This window comes from Mesoplodon mirus (genome assembly GCF_964341445.2).
Source record: "Mesoplodon mirus genome assembly, chromosome: 2".
In the NCBI taxonomy this organism is placed as follows: domain Eukaryota; kingdom Metazoa; phylum Chordata; class Mammalia; order Artiodactyla; family Ziphiidae; genus Mesoplodon; species Mesoplodon mirus.
Window position 1 is genome coordinate 14,700,660 of NC_138977.1, and position 24,786 is coordinate 14,725,445.

A 24,786-nucleotide genomic window follows, 5' to 3' on the forward strand; every position below is an offset into this window, starting at 1 on the left:
CTGAGGCAGAAAAAAAGTGGGCTTCAGGCCAGACACTTAAAACTAGCCTCCTGTTTGCCTTTCCTGAGACAAGAGGTAGGTGGGCTCCAGGTTAGGCATTTACAGTCAGCCTCCTGTTTGCTCTCCGAGATGGAAGCAATGACAGAGACAGGGTAAATAGGATAACAGTCATGGCAGGAACAGAGAGGGGCAAAACCTTGTTTGAGTAAAGGATCAGGGGATCACTGCTTCCCCCCTCCCTGGGGCAAGGGAGACACTACACATATGCAGAAAGGCTCCTTGGGGGTCAAAAGTCAGGGGACAACTCCAGGCCATGGTGACTCTTGCTTCTCCCAGATACCTTCACGTCGCGATCCATCTTGGTTGAGAGGTGCGTGGGCACCTAAGGGGAGGGTCCCGAGACAAATCAGCCGGGGGGACAAAACAAGATGACTGGCCAGAAGGAAGACAAAGACCCAGGAAACTGCCCCTTTATAAAGAATTTAAACTTAAACTTTAAACTTTAAATTTAAATTTAAACAAAGGCGTGACTCTCTCTCTCTGAGTTCGCCCGTGTGTCTTTCTGCATGTACTTTGTTCTCCCAACAAACTTTTTACTTTTCTCTTTACCTTCTGCCTCCTTGCCTGAATTCCTTCCTGACAAGGCAGGCAAGAAGTAGGGATCCAGGCCCTAGCCACTGGCCCCTGTGGTCTAGTGGTTAGGACTTCTGGTCCAGGAACTAAGATCTTGCTTCCAGCTACCGCTCGCTGCTGCATGCGTCTGAAATCAGTTCTCCTGTATATTATTACCTTATCAAGAAGAATAACCAGTATGTGACTTTATGAGACCCGAATTCCTGAATGGAATGAGGAAAGGCTATATAATCTTCAAACTGAGACCACTGGGGTTAGAAGAAGCCATCAGAGATTTGCTTCTGATTAAATAATAGTCCCAGGAACAATCATGTATTTAAGGAAAAACAGATGGAAGAAAAATGGGAATAGCCAACAGAGGAAGGTCGCCAAGCCAGGATGGACAAAAATGAAGCTTAAAATTCAGACAATCTGTAAATTCAAGAAGGCTATAGTTCTCCTAATAATTTCTAAGGGTTACATTTCACAGCTATGATCCATGCTAGAAGTCTCCTCTCATGAGTAGCTTTCTCTAGTTCATAATGCAGACTATGAATACATACAGTAAATTTAGAGGGCTGTTTTTAAAAACATTCTACAAGGTAATATTTTGTTCTAGGGGCCAGATAAAAAACTTCTGAACTACGTGAAAGAAAAATATCTAGAAGTCTAGATTGCGGTTACACAAGGAAAGGGGTTTTGTCTGCTTGCCAAGAGCAGGACCTGACACATAGTACCCAATGAACAAATGTTAAATAAATTTTCTCTCTTTTGGCTTCAACTACTAATGGTTAACTTCATATTTAATCAGCATCCCTATGGAAGAGCAAGGAAGAAAATGCCGTGAAGCCTATTTGCCTTTTTGGGCTGTTGATACTAAGTCTCCTCACGTTTCCACCCTACACCCAAAGTGAAGGGAGGTTTTCCTGGGCCTTGTGTTGAGCAGCCTTAATTATTTCAACTCACTGAAAATGGATTTTTAAAAAATGGAAAACTGGAAATATAAAAATTACAAAGATAAAAGAATTTAAGACATTTTATAGATCTTTTTTTATTAGCTGCTTTTTATTAGCAGTTTTTAAATCAGCTGCTGTTAGAAAGCTAGAGTGACACGTACTCTGCAGCACTGATGCTTAACCATGTTTGAGTCCTTCCCTTGGAAAATCCGATAAAAAGTTATACTTATGCCCCCAGAAGTATGTATATACATACACATAAAATTCTGCATATACATTTAGGAGTCCAAAATCCCTCTGAAACCGGTAAAAGGGATCCGGGTTACAAAGCCCTTCTCTTCAACATAGCGCAGAGCTCTGGATTTCGGGGATGTGGTTATTTTCCCTTTTTAACATACGCAAATTGTGAACAGCTTAGGGGTGTTGATAAAAAATTTTTTAAATGCTATGAAGTAGGTTTCATGTGCATGCCTAATTGATTATTGGTGATCTTCTTCCCTGTTTTTAGTTAATTGAGTTAGATTAAATTATTCAAAACTAGTATTATAACTAGATCCTTAAAATGGCAAACCTCCCAAACCAGACAAGTCCATACAAAGGAAAGGGAGATTACACAAGGATATGTGATATCCCTAAATGCCACAGCAGATCAGCCAGTCTTTATTTGACCTTGACAGAAACTTAACATTTAGGATTTTTAAGTGAGAAGGCACCAAGAGTGGAGACTTAAGAAAGAAAAAAAACAACCCAATTGTGGGGGGTAGGGACAATAAAAAAGCTGTTGTTGACCCAAACATTTCAACACATACCTTCTGTTCAATATAAAACACTAAGGAAAGAAAACATATGCGAGAATCAGCTTTCAGAAAACATCTAATTAAAAATAGTTACACTACATCAGCTGTGTTTCAAGTTGTAGTCCATTGCATTTGGTATTTATAACTAAAGAGAAAATAAGAATACCAACTGGTCAGCTATTTGTATTTTAGAGTCAAGGTCACTGACAGCTTTCTGGTTGGCACGGAGTGGGCCACGCAGGAGGATGTCACAGCAGCTGAGGATGCGTGCTTTCTGGCCGCTCTGGAAGAGAATCGGTGAGGGTTTCTAAAGCCACATGGGGCTGTTCCTCTTGGGCACCTTTCCACCTCTGTGAAGAGGAAGGTAGTTTGACTAATATAAAAATCTCGTGATTAACTTTCGGGAAAGAGGGAAATGAGCCTTCCCTGGCACTCCTTACTGAGTCAAAAACAGGCAGGGACAAGCTTCGCCTTGAGGAAGGTACTTGTGCTTTTCTGCCAGCCTCTCCCATTAGGAGATCCACGATGAAATTAGAACTGAGGAAGCTTTAAAGGGAAACTTTGTAGGACAGTATAATAGATTATTAAATGCTGAACAACAGGAAAGCTTTTCTTTAAAAAGGGCAAGATGTAAGAGTTAGGCTAAGTATTTACCTGCCCTAGATTTCTGAATGTTATTATTTTTTCCTGTAGGACTCAGAATAAACTCCACATTAGGAATGAAGAAATTTTATCTAGACGATAAAGAGGAATCAACAGAATCAAAGTGAACGCTAATCTCCAAGTGTTTTAGCCCAATTTTAACTCTTATTTGCCCTGAAAAAAAGCCATCATGTATAATAGAAAATTTGAGTTGAAACCAGTAAAAATTAATTTTCTTGAAAATGCCAGTATTCATGGAATCATACTTGTATAGTAAAAATATTAAATATATCAGAGATTGAAAATTCAGAGCAGTGGTTTACCTATGAAGAAGAAGAAAAAAGTGAACAATGGGTGGGCTTTAGTTGTATCTTTTATTTTAGAAAGAGATCAGAAGCAAATATGGTAAAATGCTGATACAGTTGCCCCTCTGTATCCTCAGGTTCCACATCGGTGATTCAACCAACCACAGATGGAAAATGTATTTTTTCAATTCCAGAAAGATCCAAAAAGTAAAACTTAAATTTGCTGTGCACCAGCAACTATTTATATGGCATTTATATTGTACTAGGTGTTAAAAGTAATCTGGAGATGATTTAAAGTATACAGAAGGATTGTGCAAAGGTTATATGCAAAGACTGTCCCATTTTATATAAGGGACTTGAGCATCCATGAATTTTGGTATCTGTGGGGATCCCAGAAACAATCCCCCAGGATACTGAGGGATGACTGTACCTGTTAAATCAGGTGGTGGTATATGGTATTCTTTACGTCAATTTTTAAATGTCCCGTACACATGAAACATTTTATAATTAAAACAATTTTTTAAAAAGAACGTGAAGCGGGGCTTCCCTGGTGGCGCAGTGGTTGAGAATCTGCCTGCCAATGCAGAGGACACGGGTTCGAGCCCTGGTCTGGGAAGAGCCCACATGCCGCGGAGCAATTAGCCCCATGAGCCACAATTACTGAGCCTGCGCGTCTGGAGCCTGTGCTCCGCAACAAGAGAGGCCACGATAGTGAGAGGCCTGCGCACCGCGATGAAGAGTGGCCCCCACTTGCCAAAACTAGAGAAAGCCCTCGCGCAGAAACGAAGACCCAACACAGCCATAAATAAATAAATAAATAATAATTTAAAAAAAAAAAAAAAGAACGTGAAGCTTCCATGCCAAGACCCGTTAAAGCTAATGGATTCTTTGACATGAAAGAAACATGCAGAACACCAGATGGTTCAGCAGTCCTAATTCTAGAAATAATCTCAATATTGTAAGAGTGTGTCTAAGCCTAGCCTACATCCAGCTTATCAGAAATAGGGTATTAAGCAGAGGACAAAATTCCAATAGCAAAAGGAGAACTGGGGTAGGCTCTTAGAGTTGGTTTTAAAATGATTTAACTTGGGCTTCCCTGGTGGCGCAGTGGTTGAGAGTCCGCCTGCCGATGCAGGGAACATGGGTTCATGCCCCGGTCCGGGAAGATCCCACATGCCGCGGAGCGGCTGGGCCCATGGGCCATGGCCGCTGGGCCTGCGTGTCCGGAGCCTGTACTCCGCAACAGGAGAGGCCACGGCAGTGACAGGCCCGCGTACCGCAAAAAAAAAAAAAAAAAAAAAAAAGATTTAACTTGAGGTATCACATTTGGACAATCAGCAAGAGAAACCCAAGCAGGACTGTATGTTTACAAGCTCTGTAAAGCCCAGCAAGAGGTCTGCAGCCCCCAAACCACAGCCAGCCCCTACAGCTTTGGGGCTGGCCCTCAACCTTTTGCTGCTGCCTGTGTGTGACCAAGCGCATGCTGAACCGCTAGCCTTCCAGGGGCCGCTCCGGGGCGTGGTGCGCTCTCCCAGAGGCAGGAGAGAAAGAGTGAGGCCGGAGGAGGGAGAGGAGGGTAAGAGGCTGTAGGTGAGGAAAAGACAGAGCCTGGAACATTTTACTCTTAAGCCTGAACAAATGTACTTTAATAAATATGGAGCATACGTAAATTTCAGAAATATCATTTCCTTCCAGTAAATGTAAATGCTCTCCCTCGGAGGTTCCTGTGGAAATGGAATTCAGTGAGAGCGTGGGGCACTGGCTATTACACCTCCCTCTACTGTAAGGGAGAACGAGGACCACTCCACAGATGCCTCTGTTGCTCATACCCAGTGGCTATGCAGGTTTACAGCCTTGACTGAATCCATCTCCACTTTCACTTTCTCTTCTGTAACAGTTTCTAACGGAGAACCAACGGAACTCCTATGTTAACTTCTAGGTATGCAGTTATTATAGAATATGGAATGTTTAGGATATGTTTTTTCTTCTCTTTTCTATCTTTCTCCTTAATATCCAGGTACACTAACTCAGAGATTCTATAAGAAATTATAGAGTCGCCATGATCATCAACTCGAAAATAAGTATCTAATAATCAGGAAAAGTACACACGTTTGCAAAATAATATACTCAGGCAATTCTATATAACCTATGCACTACAGCTTTATATAGCAGAGAAGTGTGCAAAGGAGAAAGGTTAAGGTTGATTAGACCCTGCACCTAGATCAGTGGTTCTCGAGCAGGGTGCTTTTGCCCCGCCAGGACATAGGGGAATGTCTGGAGACACATTCTGGTTGTCACAACTGTAAGGATGCTACTGCATCTAGTGGGTATAAGTTAGGGATGCTGCTAAGTATCCTACAATGAACTGGAAAACCCTCCAAAGTATAAAGTTTTCTCACTCAAATCCCTGGCTAGTTGTATCTGTCCCACCGCCTGTCTTGCAGCCTCACAAGTAGCGCGCGCTTACTGAACTACTGCCGGAGACGTGTACAGTTGTGAAGATCCTCCTGATAAAGATACACACTGAGAGCGATTCCTTCCTCTGCCTAAATTTTACAGGCAAGAGAGATTTAAAAATCCATTTGTAAACCAAAAGGTCACCCTCAACTATCCTCTGTGAAAAAGACTATATATTAAAAGTGATAATGGAAGAGCTCCGGGAAAACTGCTCCATGATGGACTCTTTCCCTCCTCCCCATCCTTCTGATGAAGAGCTTCAAAGATAAACAAAATTACTTCCTTTAACCATTACAGAGAGCAGAGTCATTTAAACCCTGAGTGAATGAGGACGGGCTAAGAGAACAATGACAGTCTGTAATACACTCTCTAAACTATTCTTCATTTTCTTACAACTGGATTAAATGCTTAATAAATACAGGTTGAATTAGTGAATAAAAATATAATTGGGTGAAATAGTGAAGCTGTAGCTGAAGTTCAATAACAACTAATCTTACACGTTTATATTTTGACTTCCTTTCTTATTAGTTGTTTATATACCTAGATTTCCCACTAAGTATTAAACGCCTTGATACAGAAACTATGACTTGAGAAGAACATCTAATGTCCTTTAGGTTGTTTTATTTCTATTTTGTAAATGTGCGGCAGCAACCACTACATGAGGAGGATGTATGAAGACTGAGCATAAATGGATATATAGTTTTTTTATTAGGTAACAAATTTATAACAAAGCTAATGCCACGTAGTGTTTAGTATCAAGAACTGTCACTTAGCCACAAAAGACTGGAGCAATAGGAGTAAGCAGTTCTTGAAAATACTGTAATTTATATTTTTTTGTACAGAGACAGTCTAGAAAAACACTCCCAGTTTTTCTCTTAATGCTAATTCTTCAGTAATTATAATCAGTGTCAATGCAGATAACATGTATCTTTCAATTATCCTTATTACGAGTACACACGTATAGACACACACAATATTTATATATAGGACACACAGACACAGGTGTTAAAAAGATAAGTGCTGGATCTGACTCCCTAGTATCTGAGTACCCTTTACCCCTGAGCGCCTCTCCCACGTTGTCCAGAGTTGTAATTCTCTGCGCCTTATCTCACCATTGTCCTCCTGTGTCCTGCCCCCTGGGGGTCCCGGCCCCCAGCACCCCAAATGCACAACACGTTCCATAGGAGAGTTCAACAAGCAAGAGCCTGCTGTAGGATAATGAGCCACGGGTCCTTTGAGGACAGCAAGGCTCCTCTCTAAGAACCTCAGTCTCCTCACAGGCTTTACACTTTCTACCTAACAGGGTTGTTTGAGGATAGAAGAGATAATGTATGTAAAGCACTTCGCAAACCTTTGGTGCTTAATAAATGCTAATTCCCTTGTTTTATTGCTGCTCCTCTTTCCTCATGCAGATTCTAAAGGACTTGAGACCATACGACTGGGGCTAAACACATCATATTTACCCTGCCTAATGACCCTGAACAGGAAAAACATCTTTCATTCCACAGGAGAGCTCGGACAGGAGACTTAAAATGCTAATACAATTGGTAGGACCAATACTACATAATATTCTCAAGAGGTAAAGAATCACAGGATTTTGGTTTAGATCAGGGATAAGAAAATAGAAAGGGTTGGACCTAGAAGTGGGATATGAGGAGAGGGAGGGAATAAAGTGCAAGGCTGAAAACCAAAGACAAATTTCCTTGACATCACGATTTCACTGGAGGTCTGTCTTGCTGTCCTTCACCTACTCACAACAACAAATCAATAAGAAGACTGAGGCCAAAAGAATGTTATATCCTAAGGGGCACTCACACCTTAGTGGGAACTGAGTTGATAACCTTTGCCAAAGCCTTGAATCACTGAACAAATGAAAATGTTTATAAATTATGAAGGTGCAATTATGGACTGGTTTATCGGCAAAACTGTTAGCAATCACTCTATGAAACAAGACATCACATTATGAAAATAAAAAAAATTACCTCAGCGGAAGATATTCCCAATTAAATAAAAAGAGAGAAAAAGAACCTGAAGGTATAGAAAAGGCTCGGCCAAGCCCACCACAGCATGTCATGAAGTACTACATTCAAGGACCACCACATGTGGACGCGCAGTTGCTCAAGCAGAGGCCCTATGGTACTGCCAGGCTCTCTGTGGACCACTTAGATACGTTTTCTTATTCAATCTCTAGAGACTTTATGAAGTAGAGACCATTAACATGTCTGCATTTGGCACATTCAGGTACTGAGGTTTAGCAGTGCTGGATAACCCAGGCAAAGGCACACAGCTAGTAACAGAGTCTGGATCTGAATTCACGAGCTGAAGTTTTGTTTTTCAACTGAGTTTTGTTTTTCACTAAAACTCCAAAGAGCTGAAATCAAGCACTCTCTCAAAGACTTATTAAAGTTTTAGGAAGTATACAACTAAAAAACCCTTTAAGATTATCAAGAAATAATAAAAGTTCTGTTGGTTAATGGTGAGACAATTTGTACTAGATGGAAATATTAACAGAGTTTTAAAATCTGTCACCTCTATTGCTAAGAGACATTTCTATTTAAATATTATAATAATCACGTGAATACTTCAGCTTAGGCACAGAGGCAAATGGTAGTTATGTTAAAGGGTTCCTTTCTTTTGCTCCTAGGACATCAAATCTTCCAGAATTCACATGGAAAGATACCACGAACTTACTTTGACCTGAGGATAGGACTTCTTGTTCTTTTCACTAGATGCACCTGGGAGTCCGCCATGGGAGGGGCCTTCACACACATAACGGAAACGAAATCCTCTCTGCACAGGTAAACACAAGGTGAACAAGTTTGAGAAATACTTACTAAAAATTATAGGGACAAAATTATACAAATTTCAAATGCTTGGTGTATTAAAGGAAAAACATAAACTGTGAAAGACTGTATATGAGAACCACTTTTCCCATAACCTTATTACGAACATTGATGGTAACTGATATTTGTAAACTGAGCTGTGGCTTAAAAGCCAGGTCCCTGGCCCTGCGGCACCTCTCCTGCTGTGCTATGTGGACAGTAACCTGCTGCAGAGTTTAAGCCTTGGACTCAACGTGCTACAGCTTGTTTGCATCAGAGCTTCCTCATCTCGAATTGCTGTTGCCAAGCTCTGAAATTGGCCATATGACTCAAAGTTAAGCTTCTCTGACTCTTACTTGAAGGAATTCCTTTATCAACTCCGATGACAGCTGGTCCAGGAGGGCATACAGAAATGTCTTGTTAAATATATCGCATCAGCGTTGCAGAACACACCCTACGCTAGACCTCACATCTGGTCAGCAACTCTCAACAGCTCAGAAGAGAAGAGTTTTAAGATTATCGCTATTATCAGCTCCAGCTGGACATGTTAACTGACTTGAATAAATCCAAAACTAGATAGTCCCTTTATATATTAACTCAAGAATTTTATAGACATAGTAAATCAATTAAGAATTAGCTAGAAGCCTTTACTATGTGGGCTGATAAACACCTAAGTTCTATGTTTTTTTATCTATACAAATAAGGTTAGACTAGACCATACTCAAGATCTATTCCAGTTCTAACATTTTATGATTTACAAAGCTAACAATTGTAACTGTGCATATTTGTATACAAAGAATAAAACAAGAGCACTTATGAGAATGGCTCTCATCATCATATTAAGGGAGATTTCAACATTTTCCCTGAAAGACTCAACTTTAGAATGATGTCAAACAATCTGTGGTAGTGTTCGTAGTTTTGATTATACAGTCACTTGACCGGATGGTTTTCCTATTTTCAAATTTACCCTTTAGTGAACAGAATATGTTAATACACTTTAAGGAACATCCTCACCTTTCATTTATGTTATTGTGGGGCTGACTTCGTATAAACACTGCTAGATCCCTAGGCATCAGAAGCTCCGAAGACCCACTACTTGGTGGTGAGGGCTTTCTCCCTTGCACACTGGACAGTGGAGCCCAGCAAACACGAAGGTTTTGACAGCTTTGAGCTCATGGACCAATGTAAAATTTCTGCCCTCCTTAGACTGTACTGCATTTCACTATGCCTCACAGGGTCTTGAAAAGCAGTCTGAGAGGTCCAGGTACCCTGAACTAATGAAAGCACCTGAAATTGTTTCTAAATTCTGTGAGAATTTTCTAATTTCCAAAGAGGATCAGTCTAAAGCATATTTAATGGGACGAATAAGGCCTGAAGTAAATTCCTTAGTCGGGGAAACTGCTTCAAGTCACACATGGGTCTGGGGTGTATGATCAACTCATCAAAGTGGCACCTAAAACAACTCTTGCAAATGGCTCCTCGGGAGATCCCAAACCTAAACACCTGGGAAGCTTTCTGAGGTTAGTCATTTGGAGGCAATTATCCTCTGTTTTGCTTCTCACAAAATTCAAACTAAAAAAAAAGTTACAAATTCAGACCTATACCTTTTATAGACAAAGGCTGTTGACTTATTTTTAATAATTAAGTGAAATTTCTAAAAGCCTGATAAAGCAACAGTGTGTGTAACAGCCTCCAGAATTGGCTAGCCATAAAATAAGGATTTACCTGACTGGTAATCAATTTAAATACAAGTTCAGTTTTTAAATAATATTAGATAATTAGCACTTAATAATATGCAACAGAACTGGATACGCTAAAGATTAGTAGTCTACGCTGTGACTCATCTCTGTCAGAGCCGGGGAAAATTGTGGCAGAGACCCCAAAGACAAAAGAACATTTTTCTAGATTTTATTTTTAAAACTTAATAAATTAATTCATTATCTTTAATCACAAAATTCCTTCAGGACACTTTTATATCTTACTGGGAGTGGTTTCAAATAGAATATGAGTAAAGAGACATGTCTTAATAGCTTGCTTATCATTTAAAAAACAATAGACATTATTCATGGTTGGATAAAAGTATCTAAACTTCCATGCAAAGGAATTTCTAACCTGAGGATAGAAATTTATTACTTTTTTTTTTTTTTTTTTTAAGGAAGCTAGGATGTCTTCAAATGCATAGTCTGGATGCATTTCAGATTCTAAATTTTTGAGATTAAAGGTTTGCCAATCCACAGTCATTCATCTCAGTAACTCCATTTGCTTAAAATGAGTCATCAACCTCAAAGGCAAGGCTATAACCATCCGGTCAGAAGGTCTGACTTAAATACAATCTTCTTACTTTCACTGGAGTCAGACATCAAAATATTATCAGTTTGGTAAGCAAACACATTGATTTACTCAGATAAGCTTTTACACATCCACAAACAGCGAATTAAAATTTGAATTTTGGACCTATGTAACCCACCCTTCAAATAAATCATAAGTATCAATTTTTCCTTATGACTACTGGATCCATAGTAAGAAACTGCATTTAAAAATTCTTATTGTAGTGCTATGCTTATGAAAATGGATATTTGAAAAACACATTTTACCTAGTACGCAAATAAAGTTTAGTTCATTTCTCAGTTTCACAGACTACTCAGAAAATTTTCCAGGAGGCCAGACCACTGCCTAGAATGTTAAGGGATAACCTTCCACTGGGAGGGTCTTTGAGAGAATCAGTGGCCTCCTGTGGGAACTCACCACTATGGAATTAGACACGGAGGTAAAAGTCATGTCAGCAGCCTGTGGGGTCAGGGTGTGCCACCTGCAAGCGACTAAAACAACGGCCTCAAGTCTCACATGGCATTCCTGTCCCCACACCAAAAATGTTAACCCAAGTTCAACCTCGTAAGGATAGTCTATTTGGTCATAGTTACGATATTTACATCCTTTATATCTTGACCAAAATCCAAACACATATATAAGGCCACGATTAGAGTAACCACAACGGATGCTTAATTTAAGTTCTTGACTTAGTTAACATTTGTTAAGTGTTACACTTACTTGCCTGAGCTACTAAAAACATTTAGCAAAGGTACTGGATGATATAACTCAAGAGAGCAGGTACACTCATCCTCAGTCTCACAAAGATGTGATAATAAGCACATCCATTTGGAGATTTACCAACTTTGTCCTCATTTTGCAGAAGACTATACCATTATTTCCATCCCTCAATGACTGAAATCTCCTACAGGCAAATATTAGAGATTCTCTTCCCTCCTCTTTGATAGCACTGGTCCCATAAAACTTCTAATAAATATTTACCCATGGGGGCATGGTGAGGAGGCCGCTTCAATTCCCAGGTATCCTCTATAGAATCTAGTAGTAAGAGGAAGAGCCTGATAAAAGAAAATGCTCCTCTCCTGACTCCAAAGAGACTGAGTCCAAAGCTAACACCAGAGAGAAGAGAACTCAACTGTCCATTCTAATACTTTCTCTACACCCTACTGGTACCTTTAGTATCTTAGGTTACATGTTTCAAAGACAGAACAGAGAAGGCTGGAGCTCCAAAGGAAGGAGGAAGGCTAAGAAGTACTGCATGTGTAGGGACATGTTGATGGACGTAACTCAGCGTACATGAACTGCATGCATGTGTGTTCCCTTATAAATGAAAATGAGTGGAGATAACCTATGCCTCTCCTAGGAGTGGCTGGTAAGCAAAGTTAGTACAGATCATGGGATATCAAGGATCTCTAATTAAGTTTTATAGAACTACATACTGAGGCTCAGGACAGTGTGAAGAATGACTAAGAGAAATGTAAAGTGGATGAATAAAGTTGTCACATAATTTGTCAGGTTGCTGATCTTCTAGATAAGGTACTTCCTTTGTAAAATTCATTTATTATTTTATTTGGTGCTTGAGATATTAATATTAGACTTATGGATCTAACAATTGAAGAGAAAGTCCCACCCCTTTCATCTTCTTACCTGTTTAGGTTGCTCTAATATTTGAAGGTATGGGCCATCTGCTAAAAACAAAACAACAAACAGAAACCAAAAGAAACTGTGAGGCTTCTCAAATTTGGTAAAAAGAAAAATATATACATATAAAAGAAGTAAAAAAACTGAAATTATGTTTTTAAATATAGGCTTCAAATAAATGCTTTAGCTAAAATTCCACAAGGATATATCTTCCTTGTTCGAATATTAAATTTATCCTTATTTTAACAACAGTTTCACACCGTTAGAGAGAACCACACTATATAAACGTCTTGTTGAACGGTGATGGCACACTGCACAACCCAACAAAAGGCATGATGTCTGGCAAGGATTAAGGCGTCAATAGCCTTCACAATCATGTCCACTAACAAAGCATTTTTTAAATGACACAAATACCAGTTAAAAGCAGCAACCACTTCCTGGGCACTATGAAATTTTCTTTTGCCGTCATATCATTAGACACTGATTTCCATTCTTCAAAGAGAATGGGCTTAATGTGAAATTACAAGAGACTGAGCTAGTGCCTACATGTGAAACACACAGATAATGATCTCAGGCTATCTGCTTTTCCTTACACTAAGTTTTTGGTTCCTTTCCTATACTCGGATCCATAAGTACTGCCCTCATTCCTTAACTGGCTAGCTTGTTCCTCCTCCCTCCCAAATTTAATTTGGTCTATCAAACATGGTAGATTCTTATTAACTCATAGCTTCTGATGTTTGTATACAACTTTTGAATACCGTGCTCTCATATAAACTCTGTTCTAAAACAAGCATTTTATAAAATTCTGAAAATAATTTAGATAGGTGCATACCAATTTATTGTTGTAAAGACAAAGAATACTAGAAGCTTAATCCATAGCCTGACTATACCTGACTTTGGAAACTCAAAGGAAAATCAGAACCTCTGACAGTATAAATTCAAATTTGTTCAATATGAGAAAGTCCCTCAGCTTCCCAGCTGGTTTTCATAACAACAGTAAAATAATCCGTAGCTCTGCAATACATAAAGGCTCATGGTGTTTCTCACTTGTTTGAACGTAAATTAAAATGGTACTAAAAAAATTCTAGAATGCTTTGGTGTCCATTTCAACCTTCACTGTCTCCAGGCCAGAAGTTCAAGACTTATTTTAGATAAGTATATTTATTAAGAAAGCTAAACTTTCAGGTTGAAATTAAAAATAAACTTTAACTTGAGAGAGGTTTTATTTTTACCTTTTCAGTATTATGATCAGTCAGGATAAGGCTAGAAAACTGTAGGAAACTAAGGTATAATTATTTCCTGTTATTATTCAAGAAATTTACAAGGAAGTCAGTTGAAAAATGACTGAATTTGAACTGAAACATACACAAGAAAAGAAAAAAGGGTAGGGGCTGACCAATGTAGTATAATTTAGGTGAATTATCTTCTCTTGTCTGTATGAAATTAATTCCTGGATGTATTTAACTACTTTTAGAAAAGAAACTGTTAGAATTTTAAAATTCCAAAAAATGGCTAGAATTTAATTTCTGATAAGGAGATAAAACTGATTAGAAAAGGAAATATTTTCACACTGCTAATATAAAGCCTGTACAACAATATAATAAATCTATTCATTAACATTCCCTCTAGAAAGCTAAATGAACTTATGAAGAAGAGAAGTCTTTAAGAAAGCAACATTTGACAGCAAGGTCCTACTGTATATGTATAGCACAGTGAACTATATTCAATATCCTGTGATAAACCATAATGGAAAAGAATATTAAAAAATGTATACATATGTGTAACTGAATCACTTTGCTGTACAGCAGAAATTAACACAACACTGTAAATCGACAATACTTCAGTTAAGAAAAAGAAGGCAACATTTGGATGTCATGGAAAATATAGAGGAGTTGGAACACATTTACATCAAACTTCAAGCCTCTCACTTCTTATTAACTCTTCTAAAAATACTTGAAGTTTTGCTATTATTTTTGCTGTATGATTTAATTTTCTTTAAATATGTGAAATTTTAAGGTCTGGGAATTTTATTAGTGAAATGGGGCCATTTTTTCTCTTTCAGGGAACACACTCAAACATTAAATCAACTAGAAAATTAGATTTGACATGCATATATTTGTTTTAATGCCCATTTTCCTTGGCCGCATTTCTATGCCATGAACTGACATCCTACAGCATAATGTTATAGAACTAGCAGTCGTGCCATATCCCATAGAGTTTTCCACAAGTAGCAAAACTACTAATGGTTTTAGATTTCAAGAAATATAAAACAGTCTACATGAAAAGTACAAATTAATACTGGTTTATATTACCTCTCTATCCCTTTAAAATGTGAATAAAACATCCATACGTCTTGGTTTATAAAAACTGAACTATGCCACTGCAATGAGGAGGGAAAGTATGTGACAATAAAAATGATGAGGTAATAACTGGAAAATATGATTCTGAGGTATAATTATAAAAGTTTTTCTAATGTTATGGGCTAAATAATTCCTACAACATGAAGCTCCGACTACAGAATATTTACTGAGATAGTTCTTTTGATAATCTTATTTCTATCTCCATAAACTTGATGAAATAAAAACATTAAGAAAGCATTTGCATCAGGATATTGTTTGTCATCTACAAGGCATTAAATGGAAATGTATATGCTTCCTGAGGGCAGAACCTTTCATGTTTTCAATAAAGTATCAGTACCAAGAAAAAGACTTTGATCCTCAGAATAAGAAGTTCACAGGAAACACAGAAGCTACCAAGACATTTACTTGTTCACAGGAAGCTGACCTAGAGCTTATATTGGACAGCATTTGAGGAGATCTCAGGTACCGTAGCCTACAAAATATGTTTTGTGGGGTAAAGAGAGAAAGGGCTCAGCAGCACACTCAGTGAAGCTAATGAAGGTCAAGGTACAGCAGATTTACTTTTTTCCATTCCCATGAACTTCTAGAAATAATAGATATAAAAATGCAGAGAAACATCTGATCTAAACATGAAAAGTGCCAGAGTAACAACACTAATTTTAAATGATGATGATACAAATTGGATAAAGTCTCCCACTGAGAACAAGCACATCCATGGTAAATAGAATAGCTGATGCCCACTTCAGTGACCACAAAACTCTCTGTGACATACAACTTCCAAAACTGACTCACATAGCTTGTGAACATCTGTCGAGCCCCCCGGTGACATGAGGAGCACATAAAAAGAGCTATCACAACAAGCTTACAGAAGAATCAATAAATAAAAACAGAGACTGAGTTGACTGTTTTTAATCGCCCATATGAGATTAAACAACTTGTTGATGGGGATAATTAATAGAGTCATGTTAGGAGGAAGGATGATTCTCATGAGTTTATCTAACTGGTCAGAACATAAAGCAAAAAGCTTTTTAAAACGATGATTTTTCTACTGAGATGACTTTTATGATTTTTGTACAATTTATGTTCCCAGTGTCTGGTATACTGGCTGGCACACAATAGGTACTCAAAAGTGTTTTTGGAATAGATCTGAGGAGTTGAGACTGCCTCATGTTTGCCTGGGACAAAGGAACAGAAGTTATAAAGACACCAGAGATAACAAGATTGGGTGAAAGGAAAAATCCTACATGGAGTAAAGAAATTCCTTTTGAGCTGTGCTAGCAGGCAGGTATCAGCAACAATTGTCAGTCATACAATGGGTAACTGGGGTCAAACATGTTTGTAAAAACATAGTCCAAAAATGTATACTGAAAGATTGGGGGTTTTTAAATAAATTTATTTTTTATTTATATTATTTTTATTTTTGGCTGCATTGGGTCTTTGTTGCTACACGCGGGCCTTCTCTAGTTGCAGCGAGTGAGGGCTGCTCTTTGTTGCGGTGCAAGGGCTTCTCATTTCGGTGGCTTCTCTTGTTGTGGAGCACGGGCTCTAGGCACGTGGGCTTCAGTAGCTGTGGCACACGGGCTCAGTAGTTGTGGCTCACAGGCTCCAGAACGCAGGCTCAGTAATTGTGGCACACGGGCTTAGGTGCTCCGCGGCATGTGGGATCTTCCTGGACCAGGGCTCGAACCTGTGTCCTCTGCACTGGCAGGCAGATTCTTAATCACTGCGCCACCAGGGAAGTCCCAAAAGATTGGTTTTTAAAACATTAATCACCATTTCCTTTCCAGGTACCTCACTGACTTTCTAAAAGAATGGACAGAAAATCCTGAATTTACAAAAAGCAAAAGCAAAATGACAGGGCAACAGAGATGAGGAATTTTCTTACCTGTTGGCAGTGGCATCACTGGTTGAAATAATTCTGGATTAAATATTGTATGATTCAAAGGATCCAAATGAAACATCTATAAAAAGGAAAATTTAAATATTTCAGTCATTATTTTTCCAACATTGTAAAATTTATTTAAAAATTTGAACTTGAAACACCTAAAACTTAACTATAAGAACAAAAACTAAAGCCAAAAACAAAACCCCGAAAACGCTTCAAATCAGAATTTTAAAAAAACGCTCAGGAGACCTAGCTAAGTTCTCATATGTATGGAACTTTACAGGGGGCTATGTGACAAAGGGATTTCAGAAGAATGACCCAACTGTAAAGTCCACAGAGGTAAGGACATGGTGTAGCTTGCTTACTGGTATATCTGCAGGACTCCGTGTACATTTATCAGAGTGGATGCTTAAATATTTGTTGAATTTATGATTTAAAGCTTATACTAGGGCCTCCCTGGTGGCGCAGTGGTTGGGAGTCCGCCTGCCGATGCAGGGGATACGGGTTCGTGCCCCGGTCTGGGAGGATCCCATATGCCGCGGAGCGGCTGGGCCCGTGAGCCATGGCCGCTGGGCCTGCGCGTCCGGAGCCTGTGCTCCACAGCGGGGGAGGCCACGGCAGTGAGAGGCCCGCATACCGCAAAAAAAAAAAAAAAAAAAAAAAAAAAAGCTTATACTCTCTTAGAAATATAAGCATGAGAAGATAATCCTAGAAATCTCTATTTCTTTTATGATGATAAATAAACTCCTCCTCTAGCCATCCAATTTCAAGTCCTGAAAGAACTAGGCAGCAGCCCTAGAACAACTTACAGAAAAACTGAAAATACAACTTAGTCCAAAGAGCAAATAACTGAGCACTGAGCTCCCTCGCTTTTTTTTTCCCCGCCTTTATTTACCTAGCACGACACAAAATATCTGGAATTTAGTGGGTGTGGCAGGCTGAATAATGGCTCCTCCACAGACATCCACATCCCAATCCCCAGAACCTGTGAACGCTATCTCATGTAGCAAAAGGATTTCGTACATGTTATGAGGGTACAAATACAGAGATGGGGAGATTATCCTGAATTATCCAGGTGGGCCCTATAGGAGGGATGCAGGAGATCGAAGTGAACTGTAGGAGATGCAACAATAGAAGCAGGAAGCTGGAATGATGGAAGGGGTTGCAAGCCAAGAAATGCAAATAGCCTCTAGAAGTTCAAAAAGGTAAGGAAAGCTTTCGGAAGGAATGCAGCCCTACCAACACCTTGATTATAGACTTCTGACCTCCAGACTGTAAGAGAATAAATTTGTATTTTTAAAGCTACTAAACTTGTGGTAATTTGTTACAGTAGCACCAGAAAACTAATACAGTGGGCAAACAATATATTTTGATTGAATTATAATCTTACAATAAGTTACTAATAATTACTTATCCCAAGAGAAACATTTTCTTCCCACTTAGTTCACTCAGGATTTAAAATTCATATTTCTGAGTTTGGTATTTATTTCAACCTAAATAAGTCATCTGTGAAATGTCTGTGGACAGCACAGAAACCAAACATGTTTCCTTTTTTATGATACGCTAGTTAGTAAATATGCTGGAGCTGACATTTTTTTAAAAAACACAAATATTTTACTTCTTTTCTTTACTAGCATATTATTGGACATTCTTGGGTACCTAAGAATCTGTATGCCTAGTTAAATCAAGACTAAGAAATGCAGTGTTTAAATAAAGAAGGCTTCAGATCCAGTTGTGAAGTACGCAAATTTTCAACTGAGGAACAGTAAATGTACTCCACTTCAGTGCTTCAGAGTGAAATTCATCTACACTATTCACCATTTGCTAAAAATTAAATAAAGGAATGAAACAACATGTTATTATAAATATGGGCCCCGCTTTACAGAGAGAATTCATTAGTCTCAGAGCAGAAAAGGTGACCCAGCAGAAAAAAATTTTTCCTATGGTCCTGCAGGTGGCCCAAACAAGTGGTTAGAGGGCCAAAACTCTGATCTTAGGAGAGACACATGCCCCACTTCAGACAAGAAGAGGGAAGATGTGGTGTGTGCTGCAGCTTGCACTGTGCATTAGGTCAGCGGTGGGGACTAAATTCCAGAATACATTAAAACACGGACGACACGCACCTTTCAGGGAATATACACCATTAATCTTGAGACAAGGAAACAAACAAATAAACTTCAAGGACCTCTCCCTTCAAAAATGGAAATATCAGAAGGTGCCCAACCGCTGTTGCTGATGATCACAAAAATGCCCACATAAGAAAAGCTTTTGAAATGAATGTTTTCTGCAGGTTTTACTCTTGTGTGTGGCATAAAGGACCATCTCTTGCTGATAGGATTTCCTGCGTATAGACAGCAAAGCATGGTTTACAACTAAGCTGACCAACCCTAACGCTGGTTAGACTGTGCCTTTAATCGTTAGAGATGGCATATTAAAAGCGAAAGGTAAAACACAGGTTTTTTATAATATGAATAGCCAAATGTCTTTCATGCTATAATCAAAGAAAATGGTCTTAGATTTATCCTATATCATCATGTGTACAATAAAATTCAAAGGAAGTATCTTAATGTGAAAAGCAATGCATACTCATTCTTTCTAAAGCAATCAGAACATTATCAAGAGTAATGAATGCTACATAAGTCTATTTTATTTAAAGAAGTAATACTAAATCCCTTTAAAAGTATTGGGGTTGGCCAGAAGGTTGGTTTGGGTTTTCCATAAGATGGTACGAAAAACCCGAACGAACTTTTTGGCCAAGCCAATATTTCGCTTTTGGTTTCTGACTGATTTTTTGCATGCATAAATTTGGGAAATACATTTTTTAGGTGGCTAAAGTTTAAGTGTGAAATGATTACAAAATGTGGACCAGGGTGTCCTGGTACCTAGTGTTCCCTCTCTTTGTCTAACCTAGCAAATTACATCTTTCAAATCTCAGCTTACAGAGACTTCTTTTAGAAAGTCTGCCTAACCCTACTGTTCTTCCCAGGCAGCACGGAGTGATCCTCCTCAACATTTCTGTCCCATACTGTGCAAACTATACTACAGCATTTATCACCACATGGAAACTATTCATGTCTCTGTCCCTCCTATTAGAATGGCAGCTGCCTGAAATGTGTCACATTTTTGTACCCCTCCTTAGCCAATGTTCTGGTACATAGTAATGCCTCAATGAACAGCTCATGAATGAATAAATATCAGTATTTTAAATACCCTTAATATTTAATTACCCTAGAGTCTGAAAATTGCTTGCAAATGGTTCATTAAATATATATACATTATATAAATAAATCTCTTTCTCTCTATATATATATAAATATACATATATATGTATAGGGCAAAATATTAACAACCAACAAAGATTTGTTGGACTATCCAATATTTCTACAGGCTTGAAATTGAAAATTTTCAAGTACAAAGTTAGGAGGAAAAAGAAAAGGACACTGGTATCCCTTTATAATTTCAAATATAATTATAATGAACAGTTTTATATTCCCAAAGCACATTCATTGCCCATTAAGACTTTTAAAGATTCCTGTGAGTGAAGAGGGGAGGGGGGTGCTAAGTAATTCCTCAAGTTTTAAGAGCAGCCAACACTTGGTTAAGATCTTTGAATTCTAAGTCCTTTTTACTACACCAATCTGCCTCATTAGGTGAGTTTTCAATAAATAATTTGTCTTCTCCCCCAAAATGATATGCTCAAGTCCTAACTCCTAATACCTCTGAATGTGACTTTACTTAAAAATAGGGTCTTTGCAGATGTAATCAAGTTAAGATGAGGTCATACTGAAGAATGGGCTCTCAATTCAATGCCTGGTACTTTTACAAGAGAATAGAGGAGGTTTGGATACAGGAACACAGAGGAGACAAAGGGAAGAAGGCCAATGTGCTGGAGTGACACAGCCACAAGCCAAGCAGCTACAAGCCAAGGAATGCCAAGGAATGCCAAGGACTGTCAGTAACCCCCAGAAGCCAGGGGAGGACCACAGAAGAGGTTCTCCTTCAGATCTTCCAGAAGTAACTAACCCTGTCATCATCTTCATTTTGGACTTCTAGGCTCCAGAACTGAGAGAGAATATATCTCTGTTGTTTTAAGCTACCCAGTTTGTTGTAATTTGTTACAGCAGCCTTAAGAAACTAATACAAGTAGTTATCATTTGACCTGAAGCATATATAACTTTTATGCAACCGTATGTGATAGCAGAGTTTAAGTTACTCGTTTTACATGACATGTCCTCTCAGACCTTACACAGAGGGACAGGAAAAACAATTTAAAAGAAATTTTTACCACTTTTAGAGTTTTCCTGATAGTTACTATTGTTGCCTCTGTTTATTTTAAAATATGAATACATTGACAAAAAATTATTAGTGAGATTATTAAAATACTTACTTGTTCATGCCCTCCCATATATGGGTCGTCTTCTGCCATTCTGGAGCTGTACAGCAAAAGAATACAAAACTGAACTGTAAAACTGGAAGGAACCTTAAAAATTCCACAATGCAGGAGTAAACTGTATTATTCCAGTAAGACCAAATGTAACCCTTTTTTAAAGACCTTAGGAGGAGGATATGGTGTAGTTCCTCTTTGGAATCTAAATCTAACAGAAATATTGCATCATCAAGGAATTACCACTTACATATAACCCACAACACTGATGTCAACCTCACAGTAGTGTCCTGGAGTTTGGTACAACTAGTCTTCATCCTCTGTATAAAAATCATGCCACTAGATTCCTTAGAGGCCATTTCTTTTTGTCACCATCTAGACTTCAAAGATTCACTTAGCTCTTTGTATAGGTTATTTTCCAACCCTTCATGAATTCTGTGATAGTCCTAGAACTATCTCCCCACTTTCTACATGCCACTTGAGTTGAGAAGCTCAGAGGGGGTCATTTTGCTGTGAGAGGGCCTGATCAGTGCTTTGCACAGCACATGGTGGGACGACTGCAGTGTGCCGGGCTGTCCCCTAGAGCACTCCGCTGTTGCAGGCCACTTCCTCTGTCAGAGTGGTCCAGAAACACTGTAACATTAAACATGCAAGCAAAAGGCACAAAAATTAGAGCCCTTATTATCAAGGCTACAGTCTCAGATTTACTCAACCCCAGCCAGATATTAAAACATCACAGGCCCTAGCAATCTTCTGTTACCCAGAGGCCTTGACAAAAATTAACAGCCACATGACCAGATAAAAATAGTATCTAAACTCACATATCATTTTGGATTTACTTAAGAAATATCCTTATCATTATTTTAAATACGTATAGGACAATTTTAGTTAAATTTACTTAGATCAAAGTTTAGACACATTGCCTGAAAAATTAGAAGATAAAAAAAAAAAACAGAGCTGAAAGATTTGAAGCCAATTTTTCTCTTTCTTTTTTTCTTATGAAGTCTATAAAGCATTCAACGGCACTTGAGACTGGGCCTGTCCCAAAGTGTTAGCTGTCCACCAAAATCTGTTCTCTCCTTTTCCACAGTAACAGAGCTGTAGCTGGAAACACACTCAGCCAGAGCATACCCCACCCACACTCCTGTGGAGTTAGGGATGGTCATCTGAAGAAACGCTTGCAGAGGAATGTCAAAACTATTTATTGTGTGCCATTTCCAGGTCTGGGCTTAAGGCTCTTGACATCCTTCCTCCGTGTTTTGGTTTCTTCTCTGTCCCACTGGATTAAAACCTAGGCATGGAGAAGACCTGGCATGATGACGAGTGGCAGCTAAGACTGATGGTGATGTGAGAAAGAAATCAAAGACTGTGTTCTTTAACGGGATGTACTGTTGGGTGTCGTTGTTAGAACAGTTTCGCCCTCACTCTAATGAATATATCATTGAACATTCCGAAGTCCTCCAAAGGGGATTCCAGTTTCCAATGAAATCCTCTCCTGCTAGTGCCCTCTGTGACTGGGGAGGAGGGAAAGAGCATCGGGGGGGTTCCTAGTGGAATGCAGAGCAGGGCTGAATTCCAACAAAAGGGAAAAGAGCGGCTCTGAGTTCTACAGAACAAGAATGCCATGCAGATTTGCAAGAAAATATTCATCTAAAACAAGAAACTATTGATTGAAGATTTACAAACAGCTGTAGTTAAGACAAACAGCTAAAAAAAAAAAAGGAAAACAGACCTTTGAGTGAAGAAGAATTAAATCATTAGAAATTCAAGAGTTCTTCCACTGCTGGGTGTGTGACTTTGGATATATAACTAACCCACTGTGGCCTCCGTTTCCTCATCTGCAAATGAGAGACTTTGATAGGGGATGGACCTTTGAAAGGAAAGAATTTTGTTGTGCTCGGAATATGTTAGTTAGCTAATAAATACTTATTCAAAGGACAAATCACCTAAATCATAACTCTTTCTGTAAACTTGGATTTTTATACGGACTTAAGTATATATCCATATTAAAGAATCATTAGCATAATTTTCACTTATATGAAGGATACCAGTAAACAGTGTTACACTGAAATACAGTGTTAACACCAGTTACAACATTCCATGTGAAAAATTCTTATTCTTAGAACACAGAAGCCAAAGTTTCCAAGAAAAATATTAAGACCATTTTTTTTTTTGCCTTTAATGTGGGTTGATCATTTGAATCCTCTCAATCTTAGCCCACAGTCTATAAGGCAAAGGGAGACCGCTGACTTGTTATACTGACAGAACCTGTTCAGAACCTCTATTACACTGACCTTTATTACACCTGACCTTTGATTTAATGTAAGGGGGCCCTGACCCTAATTTTAAAGACTCAACTAAATCTACTTTATTAGAACTGATGCAGGGTTATTATCATGATCACCACTGTACAGCAAATCTCAATGAAGATCTCTAAATCATAAGCACAGGACAAAACACCAAATTAAATACAGTCCTCCCTCCAATATCCTCCCCATGATTTATGCACGAATGAGTGCCAAAAGATCATAGTTTTAAAAGCCTAACAGCAGCCCAAGAGATACTGGGTGACGGTTAAAATCTGAACTTTTACAGCTTTTGTAAGACAGAGTTCACTGTGAAGCGCTGAGGTAACAGTAGGCTGAGAGTGATGTCAACGTTAATTCATGATTTAAAAATAAAATGTCAAACGAAACCAAGAATTATTTGGAAAGGATGAATCACAGTAATATTTGCATTAATTGTAAGAGCAGGTTTTATTTCGAAATTTTGAAATACCAACTAAGCCTCTGGAACTGAAGGATGAGGAAAGACCAGGGAAAGCCTCTGCTGCCCCCTTGCTCCCCCAACCCTTCCCCTCACTTTCCCTTTGCACTCAGTTCGGTGCTTTTGAGGAAGGACCTCGAAACAGAAAGGGAGACACTGGGTTGACTGGTGAGAAGATGGGCCTGAGCTCTGCATCTCTCTCCCGCAACAGTGAGGCTTCCAGAAAAATTTTCACACCATGGAGAGGGAAATAGAAAATACAGCTAGCTAGCAATAAGTAAAATATCTCCCTGAGTGAATTGTTTGTATTTCTCACATGAAAGGCATAATGTTGCAACTGGCTAAGTTCTGAATATATGATGAGTTCTGCATGAAACGCCTGACGGATTATTTTCCACACGTCTGTGACAATTCCACCACTGACATCAAAGGCCAGCATAAGTAGTTCTTAGCGAGGGCAGCAAAACCAAGGCCACAGGGTTGGACGATTAAGGGTAGAATTGGAGGCACTCCCCTCCTTGTAACTGGGGAAATTTTCTAGGATCAGATATATGCACACTTTTTGACCACGGCCCACTGTAAGAAAATATATCCTATTAGATTTCATTAAAAAAAAAACAACCACCGTTAAAATCCATTAAAATGATTTCATGAGCCACTAATGGGTCACGATCCGCAGTTTGAAAAACAGAATTTTAGGTGCCATCTAGAGGATAGAGTTGGGAATCAGAGAGATAAAGTGTCTCCATTTTCAAGTTTATTTTCAGCCATAACGGACATCACTTAGGTGTACTTTTAGTATCTCATCTTGGATGAAATTACAAGAAAAACAGT

General features: G+C 38.7%; 1 protein-coding gene across 6 annotated transcripts in view; it reads right to left on the reverse strand.

Moving 5' to 3' along the window:
* Positions 1-24,786, reverse strand: part of NFKB1 (nuclear factor kappa B subunit 1) — a 133,635-nt gene that overhangs the window by 79,393 nt on the left and 29,456 nt on the right. For 5 of the 6 annotated variants that reach the window (XM_082605705.1, XM_082605706.1, XM_082605709.1 and 2 more), the window contains 4 exons: positions 21,190-21,235; positions 16,803-16,878; positions 12,564-12,604; positions 8,461-8,559 (listed from right to left, as the gene is read on the reverse strand). In XM_082605705.1, the coding sequence (XP_082461831.1) occupies positions 8,461-8,559; positions 12,564-12,604; positions 16,803-16,878; positions 21,190-21,228 (255 nt within the window). In that variant the 5' untranslated portion in view covers positions 21,229-21,235. The remainder of the gene's footprint in view (positions 1-8,460; positions 8,560-12,563; positions 12,605-16,802; positions 16,879-21,189; positions 21,236-24,786) is intronic. The other variant, XM_082605707.1, reaches the window with a different exon arrangement.